Source organism: Aspergillus alliaceus, assembly GCF_009176365.1.
Source record: "Aspergillus alliaceus strain CBS 536.65 unplaced genomic scaffold BDW43scaffold_15, whole genome shotgun sequence".
Classification (NCBI taxonomy): domain Eukaryota; kingdom Fungi; phylum Ascomycota; class Eurotiomycetes; order Eurotiales; family Aspergillaceae; genus Aspergillus; species Aspergillus alliaceus.
In genome coordinates, this window is record NW_022474698.1 from 515694 (window position 1) to 528720 (window position 13027).

The following is a 13027-nucleotide window of genomic DNA, read 5'->3' on the forward strand; positions in this document are numbered from 1 at the left end:
GGGCAGATTATTAATCCTCGATCCACTGCGCTCATCAAAACTCTCCGAAGGCCAGGAAATATAGAACATGCGAAGAACACAATTGAACTCCATCGAGTTGTTGAGATGTTCCTGCTGATGTCATCTTTGATGGCCCATCATCTTATCATTTATCTCGAACCAATGATCTGGTAGCCTGAGGCATCCGAGACGTGTGTCGGGCTAGTTGCGTGCCAACCCTATTTTTGGATCCTGCTCATGGAACCTCCAATTTCACAGGTAGGTTAAATGGGTATCTGGGCCTGTTCATGGGGATCTTATCTGATTCCCGAAATTACACCCAGTCTGATCCGGACTAAGGTGTTCTTCCCCCCATTTTGTGTGACCAGTTTTCCCATTGTTATTAGTAGCTACGTACACGCAATTTATCATATTGGCTACTTTCACAAGTCGGAAGCTACAGATGAAGATAGGGGCATGTAAGCTTGGCTTTTATACCCTGTATGATAATCTAAATCCATGGCCGCCGACAGCTGTTTATTTGATGGGATTGGATACTACGACAGGGATAATATAATAACTAAGTCAAGTTACTGATAACTTGCATAAAACCAGATCTATGACGGGAAAGTGTGGCGAATAGAACATGTTCGAGTTGTAGGTAGAGGTCTTTAGCTGATTCTTGGGTATATACACGCTTGTACATGTGGATTCAGAAGGTTCGCCATTGAATATAATGACACCTTAGGATTCCAAAAAGAACGAAAGTACTCTGTACCTCAGTTTTCTATTATCGACGGAAGAGCCGGAAAAGCGAACCAATCACCTGGCGGGATGGATCTTGACTATGCCGTGACCAATCACGACCGGGAAATAGAAATCATGAGCTGGAGAGAGCGAATGACAGGGTCGCAGCCTCAGGCCATAAACTCCTTCGGGCGTGAACGGGAGCCGCAAAAGACGAATGAAATGATTGATGACGGGCGACGCAACCTAAGGCATCCACCGCCTCACACCACCCGCAAAATCCTAGCGCAGCCGTTCTCGTCCTCTGACTTCAACCTCGTCAACATCCTGCCCATCCTCCACTCCTCTCATCACGTCAATTCGCCCGCCTCTCCATTCCAAACCCCCTCACCATGTCGCCCGTCTCTGTCATCCGTGTCGCGACACGCGCCGTCCGCCCTGCCAGCCTCTTCAGAGCTCCCCAATTGCCCCGGTCCCGCCTGCAGACCCCGGTTGCTCTCGCTATCAACCGTCCTGCTTTCAGCACCTCTTCCAAACGTCTCGGTGGCCACCACGAGGACGAGACATACGAGGAGTTCTCTGCCAGGTATGCCAGCCCAACCAGCAAGCCATTGGGTCACACAAACTGGGAGAGAGCCTCCAACCCCGACAGCAGGGGCTCTCTCCGGTTGGCCGTAATCTCCTGATGTGCTGGAATGGATCGTCGAGAAAAAAAAAAAAAAGAACCAACCCCACTGACCACGGTCGACGCACAGATTCGAGAAGGAATTCGACGGTGTCCAGGATGTCTTCGAGCTCCAGGTAAGCCTGGCTCCCTCTCTCCAACGCCCTCGCACATATCAAAGAAACAGCCATATATGGCCTTATCCACTCGGATTGGGCTGTTATAATCATCAATCCTGCCATTGGCAGATCGGCCCACACCCTATCTACGCTACTTATGAGATGCCTCCGCGCTAACATCTCGATCTCGTCATATAGCGCAATCTGAACAACTGCTTCGCCTACGATCTCGTCCCTTCCGTTGAGGTCCTCTCCGCCGCTCTTAAGGCCGCTCGTCGTGTCAACGACTTCCCCACTGCTGTCCGTGTCTTCGAGGGTACGCTCTCTCCTATAACGCTTTCTAGTGCTCTGTGCAACAGACACAGCTCACACATGTCTTCCGAGCAGGTATCAAGGCCAAGGTCGAGACCCAGGACCAATACAAGCAGTACCTCGAGGCCCTCGAGGGTCTTCGCCAGGAACTCGGCGTTGCCCTCCGCGAAGAGCTCTACCCCAACGAGCAGTAAATAATCGACCTAGTCTCGTCGTTCCAAATCGATTTCTCTTTTGTCCCACTGTGCCAGTCGATTAGATAGGAAAGCTGTATACATACTCTAGAATGCAGTTGGAGGAGGCATCTCCTGTGTCTCGGTGGTGGATTTGATCCATCCCTCTTCGACCGGAGCCCTACTGCGCGGGGGTTGAATGGAGGTGCACACGTGCTTTTCTATACCAGTGCTACTATTACTATAAATCTTGTGAGCATTTGATTGTACTCTGTATTATTGGAGATAGTGAAAATTTAAGGGGTTGTTTTGATGTTCATTGGAAGACAGTAATGTACACACTTTTCGTTTCATTCGAGACATTAGTTGGTATACAAATGTCCAGGGTTGAAAACAACACCAAACGGCGGATTCGGAGGAAACAATCGGGTAAAAAAAACGGTTGCGCCAGTCCTCTGATGAAACCTGGTCAAGATAAGAAACAGCTTGAAATGTCATGAAATATATAGGTACAATAAAGGCCGGCGCCGATCCGATCAAGATGGCAAAATAGCGGCTAAATATCAAATATGAGACTAATTTAAGGTAAAGGGGGAAATGAAATACGGGAAAAAGAAGACCATGACTAATCCTCTGAACGCCGCCAGAATTCGATAAGAGAAACAGAGAATGGTATGTTTGAGTGCTTGGTATCGTCAATGCTGAGTATGCGATGTACAATGGAACCAACCAGTCGTGATAGTCGCGCACTAAAGTCGTTAAATGTCAGATAAAGAGGGGTTTTAGGGCCTGAGGAAGACTCGCCCGAGACCCAAGTCTGATAAAACACAGATTCATCAAGAGAAACTAGGCCGGTTGTGGTTGACGCAAGCCTAGTCCGTGCCAGGCGGATATGGCTGCTGCCTGTCGCTGCCCGCGCTGCCAAGTTAAGCAATGATATTGCGATGGAAGTTTAATGGGTTCCGACATGTCTGAAGTAGCTCGGCCGGCAATCCTCCTTGGCTAAGAAGGGCTCACCGGCGTAGAACTTGCCAGGAGTGCAGCCGGAACATTTGGGAGAGTTAGGGCAGTTGAAGTAGGGGATATGGTTGTAGCCAATATCACGGAACCTGCGATGATACCAGAATTAGCGAAGGTGGAAATTTCGAATATGGGCGCCCTTTACGTACCAATGAACCTTCGCCGCATCTGCGAACAAGCCCACACCAATCGAGTGAACAGGAGCATCGCCCCACCGTTCATAGAAAAAGCCACCTGCGCGATCTAAATGATTGAAGTAGGCGGAATACTTTTCTCCTCTAAAGAATTCCATATCACCGATCTCGAAGTTAGACCAGAAGTGGCAAGTCGAGTATCCATTTGCGTCCCGAGTGTGCTCTGGCCGCAATTGGTCGTCCGTCAGCCACTCTAGCATGTTGTTATCGGACAGGTATGTAGGGTTCGCGGCAAGGAACTTCTTCGTCTCCGGCCAGAGTGTTGGAATACTCTGGGGGGCGTCGAAAAGATTGATGGTGAAACCGTATGTGATATTGCGATCCTCCATGTATCGGAACACATCATAATCGACATCACAGAAATACTGAACCTTGGGCTCGACACGCCAGTAGTAACGGTATTTCTCGAGGGCTGGGTGCTTATAGAACAGGCCACTGTTCCAGCGACACATTTGATGGTAGGACACCTTGTCACTGTATTGAATGCCTTGCTCCTTCAGTACCTGGGCCGATTCGCGGAAGAGGTCCATGTTGATCCAACTAGGGACATCCCAGTGTTCCTTCGGTACTTGTTCTAAGTATGGTTAGATAGATGGGTTCCGTCCACGTAGGTTAAATTTCTCGTACCATAGTAACACTTCGCCTTGGTCAACTCTTGTGTGCGCTTCTTAAACTCCTCCGTGAACGGCTTGTCGTTGAAGAATATCCAGGGATAATTGAATTTGCTATTCCAGGTGCGCTCGAGATCGCGAATCGTCGGAATCAATTCCTCTAGCTCTTCGTTCCGGACGAGGGAGATGAGCGCCGCGTTGGTCCGGGCGGAGTTAGCACTATCGGGGGCATAGTCGTGCTCGTCGGCTCGCCATAATTGCCCTTCGGGTTCTCCGGTTACTGTGAGAAACGGGGTGGCGTGTTAGTCTAGGGTATGCACAATAACTAAAGATAAGAAGCAAAAGGGGGCGCGGGAGGGAGAACATACCCTCCTTGAGGGGGTCATTTTGTATGCCGGTATACTCTTTGGACCCCTTACTAATGAAGGTAGGTCCCCTGTTCATTTGGAAGATAAGAAAGAGAATGAGAATGATGCATGACGCACCCAGCATGCGAATGGGTCTTGCGACAGCCATCTTGAGGGGTTGGACTGAGTGCGAGGAAAGAGTGAAGAAGTTGCTTTGAATGAACGGGTATAGGAGAGGGACTTCCAGTTCTGGACTATTGCCCGCCTTTCCCCCAACGGGTCTAGCGTGGCGACTCAAACAACACGTCAACTGCCGCCGCCAATCAATCCAAAAGCCGCGTAACCCTCACAATTCTCATACTTCACTTAGCATGGACGATGGGGATTCGGAGCGCTATTGTCGTTGATGCTGACCCTTCTAAACCACCGTCATGGTTATCCTTGCTAATGTTAGTGCGCTAATCGAGGAGCTGATCGCGACCGTCGCGAATGTTGATAAAAAGAGCCCCCGTTTCAAGATCCTGAAACGTCGTGCCGAGGACACTCTCAGAGCAAACGCTCATGTCCGTACGGATCAGTTTGCTGTGGCAAATCAACTAGAAGGACTCCAAGAAAAGTTCCAGGTCCTCAATAGGGATGAATTAGCAGACGCCCTCCGAGCCCGTTTGACGGAGTTGAATGAGCACCAGGATTCACATTTTCCTGAGATCTTATCGTTGTTACTGCAGCTCGCGGATCGCCCTGCTCAACTGTCAAAGGTAGATCGGATCAAAAGCCTTAAGTCCGAAGAGCATGTGGAATCACTATCTTGGCCAGAGTTAGATGTTTCTGGGACCGCGTATTCCGAGGAAGACATATGGGAACCTGTAGATTTCGGCGCTGGATCTTCCGACGATGATTTTTCATCTGTATCAAGCGATAGCTATCACACACGGGCTTTAACCCAAACCTCAATAGCCTTAGAAGAGGACTATGTGATTCCAGAGGTACTGTTCTCCTCAGGAGAAGACGAAGAACTTGTGGCTTCGATAAAGAGCGCCCAGTTCTGGCGGGATGAAAACGGTATCAGCACTGAACAACAGGGTGTTTCCTCTCACGTCCTCACGGAGCTTCAATTTGTAAGAGAGACAATATTCATGCTGCAAGGTCTACCAACGTCGCTATTTTGGCGTCTTGATGAAAAAGTTGAGGTAGATCGGAGGTACACGCTTGCGCACTTATCAAGTGAAACGTTATCTTCTTTCCTACGTTCTTTCAGCTCAATTGGGTCCAAAATAGATGTTCTGAGACGATACAACCAGGTCCCGCGGGTCATTCCCTATGTGCAGACGTTTCACCGAGGAATTGAAGATCGCCTATGCGAGTTCGATAGGTTCCTATCCGACATGCAATCACTATATCTATCGCAATCGGATACTGTAGCTGTCAGTATTCTGCAGTTATATGAGAATGTTTGTCGTGAATCGAAGCTGCTCCTTTTGTTAGCTGAAATTGTTTCTAACCTCAAACATAATGCATCGGACAGTCCAGTGCGATGTCTTGATTTGCTATACGATTCGGTTTGCATGGCACAAGCCACCGGAGACGATAACGAGTTTAAGTATTTAGCTCAGCTGTTCTTTTCGTGCTTCGAAACCTATGCACGCCCAATTCGCCTTTGGATGGAAAGGGGAGAGCTTGAGGAAAATTACCAAGGCTCATTTTTCATCCGTGACAGCCGCAGTAAAGATCAAGACTTGCGCACTTTATGGCATGCGTGGTATACTCTGGATGAATCAGCATGGTTTTCAAGTGCGCCAAAATTTGTTCAATCTGTTGCTCTGAAGATCTTCGTAGCAGGCAAAAGCATGGTTTTTCTGCGCCACTTGGATATGTCGGAGGGTGAGCATGCAAGAAAGAGTTCACTAACGTTTGGAGATGTGTTCCCGGAAGACCCAGCTTCTATCTATATGCCATTTTCAGCGTTACTCGATTCAGCTTTTGGGCGCATAGTGGACGAGAGCCACTCTTTCACATCATCACTGCTGCGAAGAGAGCTTGACCAGCAGTGTGGACTATGGATTTCTCTCCAGGCTTTGGAGCACATTTACCTTTGCAAAGATATGAGCGTTTTCGGATCCATCGACAGTAAAGTCTTCGACCTTATCGACCGAGGAAGGGGGGCCTGGGATGATCGATATTTGCTCACCGAACTTGCCCAGAGCGCATTTGGTACCTTACCTTTCATCGATCCATCTAGAGTTATCGTACGATCATCAAAAGACCCTCAACTTAAGCTAAACGCCCGCAGTCGATCCGTAACCATACTTCGAGCCATTTCATTCGACTACATCCTCCCCTGGCCTGTGGCCAACATCATCACAAAAACCGCCCTCCTTAGCTACCAACGACTCTCCACGTTCCTGATGCAAATTCGCAGAGCGAAATACACGATCGTGAAACAACGTCTGCAATATTCTTATGCAACGAACCAAGGTCCTGGGAACGAGAACAATGCCCTGGCCTACGCCCTCCGACATAATATGCTATGGTTCCTCAACACCCTATACAGCCACATGACTGACTTCGTTATCTCCACGACCACAAATTCACTACGGAAGGATCTCTCGGCCTGCCACGATGTCGACGCCATGGTAGCCGCTCATCAATCCTACATGTCCTCATTAGAAGACCAGTGCCTTCTATCCAAGAATCTAGTCCCTCTCTACGAAGCAATCGTCACCCTCCTCGACCTCTGCATATCCTTCTCAGACCTCCAATCCACACGCTACAACCAGGTCAAGGACCCAACATTCACCCAAAAAGAGTACGGCCACGACAAATACCAAAGCGACGAAGATGAGGAAGAAGATGAAGAAGACGAGCTCAACGGCGCAAATTCCGACGGCCAACTCACCCTCACACACGAAACACAATACGTACAGCGACTGAAAGACACCAGGGACCAATTCAACCGGCTGATCGGGTTCTTGTCTGCTGGCTTGAAGGGCGTAGGACGCGCCAATGCCCAGGTTAGCTGGGAGATCTTGGCTGAACGATTGGAGTGGAGGAAGGAGCGCGTTGCGAACCATGTATGATTATCGTGGCTGGATTATGATAATGATTACGATAATGATTTTGCTGTTTGCCTGTTGTTCATGAATGCCATGGATTGGTTCTTGACGTAATTGCAACTGTTTATCTGTCCAGCAAGGAGATCTTTGCTTGGAGACTACGATAATGCCCGCCGGCCCCTGTGCCGGATTTATATCTAGCAGAGAACTGGTTCAAGTCTACAAATCTACAAGAGCCGAGGGAAGAGTATGGAAGTGAAAAGAAGAAAATTCATTTATAGTTTTCTGAACATGTCATCGTATCAAAATTCATCCTGGAGCATCCCCAAACCAGGGAAATACAGAGAGAAACAACAGCAAAATGCTACGTTAGTTTTCGGTATGAGATCTGCTTTTTTTTGTCCTCCCCATTTCATATACAGACAATAAGACCAAGCATATACAGTCCAATTTCATTTACCCAAATACAAAGGCATAATAATAAGACTCGGTCAAACATTTAACCAACCCATCTTCTGGCACTGTAGAAGACACGGCCCCAAGGACCGATGTCTCCCCATTCCTGAGCTTTGGCGGGCAGCCAGCTGGCAATGCCATTCATGATAGTTCGCTCAGGATGAGGCATGATGGCCAGGACACGGCCGTCGGCGTTACGAACACCGGCAATACCCTCGGGACTGCCGTTGGGGTTGAAGGGGTATTTTATGGTCGGCTTGAGGGCGGCGTTGTCAACGTACTGGACGGGAGCAAGTCCTTCTTGAACGAAGGACTGGGCGGTGACGCCGGATGACCGGGAGAAGGAGGCGCGGCCCTCACCGTGAGCGACGGCGATAGGGAGTGATGTGCCATCCATGCCGTGGAAGAAGACGCTGGGTCTTGAGGGATTAGGGTCCGAGATACGGACCATACATACACGACCCTCGTACTGTTCACTGGCGTTGCGCTCGAAGCTGGGCCAGCTCTGGGCTCCAGGGATCAAATCCTTCAGACGAGACAGGAACTGGCAGCCGTTGCAGACACCAAGAGCGAAGGTGTCAGGGCGCTGGAAGAAGCTCTGGAACTCGTCGCGGGTGTTCTCGTGCAGGAGAACAGATTTGGCCCAGCCTTGACCGGCACCAAGAACGTCGCCATATGAGAAGCCACCGCAAGCAGCGAGACCGACAAAGCTGGCGAGGGACACACGCCCGGAGATAATGTCGGTCATGTGAACATCAACGGCGGAGAAGCCGGCCATGTTGAAGGCAAAAGCCATTTCCGCCTGACTGTTCACACCCTGTTCACGTAGAATAGCCACGCGAGGCTTGTTGCTGAAGGGAGACATCGAGGTCAGGCTGGTGAGCATAGGAATGGCCTTCTCCTTGGGATCAAAGGTGGGGTTCCATGACAGACCCGGGTCGGCATCGTCAAGGATATTGGCAAATTCCTGGTCAGCACATGCAGCGTTGTCACGCATCTTTTGCATGTGATGAGAAGTGCTGGTCCAAGTCTGCTGGAGGCTTGCACGGCTGTTGCGATACACCAAGGTGTGTCCGTGATATATGGCAAGGTTCTGCTTGGGCCTCTCGGAAACTCGTCCAATCTTATGGATCAAGCCAGCTGGAGGCCCGCAAGTGGCAAAGCAAGAGCGGAACTGGATCTCATGTTCTTTGCGGACTTGGAACACAGCTCCAAGCTCTTCCGTGAACAGAGTCTCCACAACATCCTTTGTGCCAGAGCTAGGGCAGATGTTGTCGAGCATCACTTCGACACCGCAACGGCCAGCAAACATCATCTCTGCAAGGGTCGTGAACAGACCACCATCGGATCTATCATGGTAGGCTAAGACAATGCCCGCATCCTGCAACTGTTGGGTAGCGTCGAAGAAGTCCTTGAAGATTTCAATATCGCGGACATCGGGACACTCGTCACCAACTTGGCTGAAGACTTGAGCAAGAGCAGACCCTCCCAGAGTCTTCCGCCCGAAAGAGAGATCGACGAACATAAGTACGGTGTCACCAACGTCCTCAGGGCGGCGCAGAGCGGGAGTCCAGGTCTTGCGGTAGTTGCCAACGGGTGCAAATGCAGAGACGACAAGGGACATAGGGGCAGTAACCTCCTTCGTCTCCTTGGAAGCTTCATCGGTCCACTTCATCTTCATCGACATGGAATCCTTTCCCACAGGAATGCTGATACCAAGCTTAGGGCAAAGGTCCATTCCGATGGCTTCCACAGCCTCATAGATAGCGGCACCTTCTCCTGGGTGGCTGCTAGCCGACATCCAATTGGCAGAGAGTTTCACGTGACTCAGACGGTCAACCAGATCAGCAGCGGCAATGTTCATGAGTGACTCCGCAACGGCCATACGTGCCGATGCAGTGGGGGAGATCAAGGCAAGGCTTGGTTTCTCACCCATGGCCATGGCCTCACCGGTCTTCACACCCTGGAGCAAAGCCGTCGCAGTAACAGCGACGTCAGAGACTGGAGTTTGCCACCTACCGACCATCTGATCACGGGCAGTGAGACCACCAACAGTTCTATCGCCGATCGTGATCAGGAAAGACTTGGATCCAACTGCAGGAAGAGAAAGGACTCTCTTGGCAGCCTCCCCGATGAGCTCGAGGTGGTTGGGCGCAAGAGAAGGTAGATACTTCGTAAGAGTTGCATCGACCGCAGGCAGGTTCAGTTTACGGGACTCGACAACTCTAGTCATCTTAGGAGGCTTTCCGAACAGAACGGACAGGGGCAAGTCGATGGGTTTGGGGTACTCAGTCGACTCTCTATCCAGGAGAATGAGCCTCTTCTCCTCTTCGGACGTTCCACCTCCACGACCAACGACAGAGAAGCCACAGCGCTCACGGTTGGCAATCGCAGTGAACTTATTCATGGATTCCTCGCCAATAGCCATGACGTATCTCTCCTGAGCTTCGCAGCACCAGATCTGCATGGGGCTCATGCTCTTGTCGGTACAGTCAATCTCACGAAGTTCAAAAGTGGCACCCAAGCCAGAGTCATGGATAAGCTCAGGGAGGGCATTAGAGAGCCCACCAGCACCTACATCATGGATGAACTTTATGGGGTTGTTATCGCCCATAGCAGTACAAGCGTTGATCACTTCCTGCGCTCTCCGTTGGACTTCAGCGTTACCTCTCTGCACACTGGCAAAATCCAAGTCGGCAGAACCTTCGCCGGAGGCAATACTGGAGGCTGCACCACCACCCAGGCCGATAAGCATGGCAGGTCCACCCAGGACGACGAGGAAAGCACCCGGCTTCACAACCTCGGGTTTCTTGATGGCATGCTGGGGCCTGACAGTTCCGACACCACCAGCAAGCATGATGGGCTTATGATAGCCTCGAAGCTCTTTCTGACCATTACCAATGTCAATCTCAGTCAGAAGAGTACGGAAGTATCCGGAGATACAGGGGCGTCCGAACTCGTTGTTGAATGCTGCGCTACCAATGGGAGCCTCTAGCATGATGTCCAAACTGCTAGCAATGTGGTTGGGTCTGCCAACATCCAGTTCCCATGGCTGTCTCAAGCCAGGGATCAAGAGATCGGAGACACAGTATCCGGCCAGGCCAGCCTTGGGTTTAGAGCCTCGTCCAACAGCACCTTCGTCACGAATCTCTCCACCGGAACCGGTTGCGGCACCCGGGTAGGGGGATACAGCCGTGGGATGGTTGTGGGTTTCGACCTTGACCAAGAAGTGAACAACTTCCTTTGTATAGTTCCACTCTCCAGTGAACGAGTCGGGGGCCCAAAAAGCGGCGGTGTCTCCTTCAAGCACAGCGGCATTGTCACTGTAGGCACTGACGGTAAACTCTGGGTTTTTCTTATGCGTATTCCGGATCATCGCAAAGAGGCTATTCGGCATCTGTTTTCCGTCGATAACCCAGGAAGCGTTGAACTGTTTATGACGGCAGTGTTCCGAATTGACTTGTGCGAACATGAAAAGCTCCACGTCGGTAGGATCACGCGCAATAGGGCCATTCGGACCGTACGCTTCGGCAATGTAGTCGATTTCAGACTCTTCCAGAGCCAACCCTAACCGCTTGTTTGCTTCCTGCAATACCTCCTTTGGAGACTTATCACTTCCGTGAAGGGGGATCGTCTCCAGGGGGAGAGGGCTGTGTTCGCTAAACATCAGGTGTAGATCCGGCTCTTCCTGGCTTAGGACCTGTGTCATTCGATCATGTAGGATATCCTGAAATCCGGACTTGTATTCTGCGGAGCTAGTGCGGAGACACGAGATCTTCAACCCTCGCTCAATGCGGTCGACGTACTTGCGCAAACCACAGACGTGGGCGATGCCGGTCGCTTGGGAACTCCAAGGGGAGATCGTGCCCATCCGAGGAAAAACGTAGAAGACATCGAATTCACCATCCTCGGCGCTGAAAGAGGGAGGGATATTGGTGATATCACCATATTGAAGGAGTTGCTTCAAGACGTTCTGCTGCGGCTCATCCAACGGTTGAGAAGCATGAACGTAATGAACCCATTGAGCCCGAACATCTTGAGCTCCAATGCTGGCAGCGATTGCATGTCCCCGGGAGCGAGAGAAGGCAACAGACCCGGGGATGGCCAGAAAAGTGGAATCGGAGGCGGTCATTCTGAAGTCAGGAATGACTCAACGGTGATGGAGGGCGGGGAGAAGAAAAGGAAGAATTGGAGTTGACACTCAAGGGAAGTCCAACTCTTTGGAAGAGATATGTACTGTGACACACCTCGAACTAGTAGTTCGACTGGCGATTAGGAGCACAGCGACGGGCGTTAGAGCTGCTCGTCAGTCTTGCTGTCTAAAAATTAATTCTTTTTGGAGGCGTGGGAAAAGGACCCCGCGCTAGGCCGATTTCGGCTTATCAACTTTCACTTATCAGTCACGTGCCAATCCTCCCCGGAGAAAAATTACCCCCGGCCTGCCTCTGGGTCCGTGGTATTTTTATCTGATGAGGTTCATGGTCGTTGCATTTGGAATGGTAAAGGGGTGTGTGTCTGTAGGATCAGATATTGTTTGAAGAAGATGGGTTCACATTACGGAGACAGACCCAGTATCCTAATGAGCGCGTGCCCACCTTATTTATGGGGGGTGCCATTGCTCAAGACTCTGGAGTATGGGTCCGCATGGACAGTGTCCGAGTTCTCGACCATTGGAAAATAGTTTTCTATAATAATCTACTGAGACCGAAGTATAAAAGCACCAGTCGGAAAAGAGCTGGCCTCGTTAGTAAAGTGGATTGCGATACATTCACGTTGCTATCAGATCGGACCCCGGCGAGATTATCACATCTGCCTGGCACAGTCCCCATGGAGTATAGAGTGGATACTCTATAGTAAAGCTCAATGAAAGCAACCAAAAGCTGGAGCAACGAGAAGGTAAAAAAATGCCTCTAAAAGCTGACGGTAATGGGCATTTCCGTATTCGGCAATACCTTCCGAGACCCGTGATTCCGATGACCTAATGGGAAAGCTTCTGTGCCAAGTCTCTTGGCAGCGGAGCTTTGACGAATGATCAGTGTCTTTGCCTGAGTCTAGACATTCGAGTCTGATGCTGTTTTTTGATGGGATGTTGTCATGTGAGACCGGTAACGTCAATATGGACTAGCCACAATTTGATCGTGACACCGGTTAACAGATCTAGAACAAGGCTTTGGGCCACTGGACAGATTTTTGTTTGATATGGCCTCTATATATCACGCCAAAGTAGTTCTGCGACATGCTCGTCGTAGACAACTATATTGCAAATATGATAAGGGTGGCTTTGTACATCTCTGTGTACTTATTACAGGGGGGATCATTTATATTGAATAGCAGCCGTGTCATCAGTCTTCT

General features: G+C 50.3%; 4 protein-coding genes across 4 annotated transcripts; 2 read left to right on the forward strand and 2 right to left on the reverse strand.

Annotated features, from left to right (window-relative positions):
- Positions 1-1118: 1118 nt before the first annotated feature.
- On the forward strand, positions 1119-2015 carry BDW43DRAFT_310046 (cytochrome c oxidase subunit VI; the record flags this gene model as incomplete). The annotated part of the gene is made up of 4 exons (XM_032046824.1): positions 1119-1312; positions 1482-1527; positions 1708-1825; positions 1897-2015. The coding sequence occupies 4 exons, from the start codon at positions 1119-1121 to the stop codon at positions 2013-2015; spliced, it is 477 nt and encodes a 158-aa protein (XP_031901629.1).
- Positions 2016-2719: 704 nt separating this feature from the next.
- Positions 2720-4414, reverse strand: BDW43DRAFT_54129 (glycosyltransferase family 15 protein). Its single transcript, XM_032050223.1, has 4 exons — positions 4188-4414; positions 3836-4099; positions 3164-3782; positions 2720-3103 (listed from the first exon to the last, which is right to left on the reverse strand). Exons 1-4 carry the CDS (start codon positions 4333-4335, stop codon positions 2947-2949), a joined length of 1188 nt encoding a protein of 395 aa, XP_031901630.1. The 5' UTR covers positions 4336-4414; the 3' UTR covers positions 2720-2946.
- A 1-nt stretch (position 4415) lies between these two features.
- On the forward strand, positions 4416-7293 carry BDW43DRAFT_54128 (putative gamma-tubulin complex component GCP5). Its single transcript, XM_032050222.1, has one exon. The coding sequence runs from the start codon at positions 4598-4600 to the stop codon at positions 7241-7243; it is 2646 nt and encodes an 881-aa protein (XP_031901631.1). The 5' UTR covers positions 4416-4597; the 3' UTR covers positions 7244-7293.
- A 208-nt stretch (positions 7294-7501) lies between these two features.
- BDW43DRAFT_272977 (phosphoribosylformylglycinamidine synthase) lies at positions 7502-12215 on the reverse strand. Its single transcript, XM_032041575.1, has one exon. The coding sequence runs from the start codon at positions 11805-11807 to the stop codon at positions 7719-7721; it is 4089 nt and encodes a 1362-aa protein (XP_031901632.1). The 5' UTR covers positions 11808-12215; the 3' UTR covers positions 7502-7718.
- Between the last annotated feature and the right edge of the window lie 812 nt (positions 12216-13027).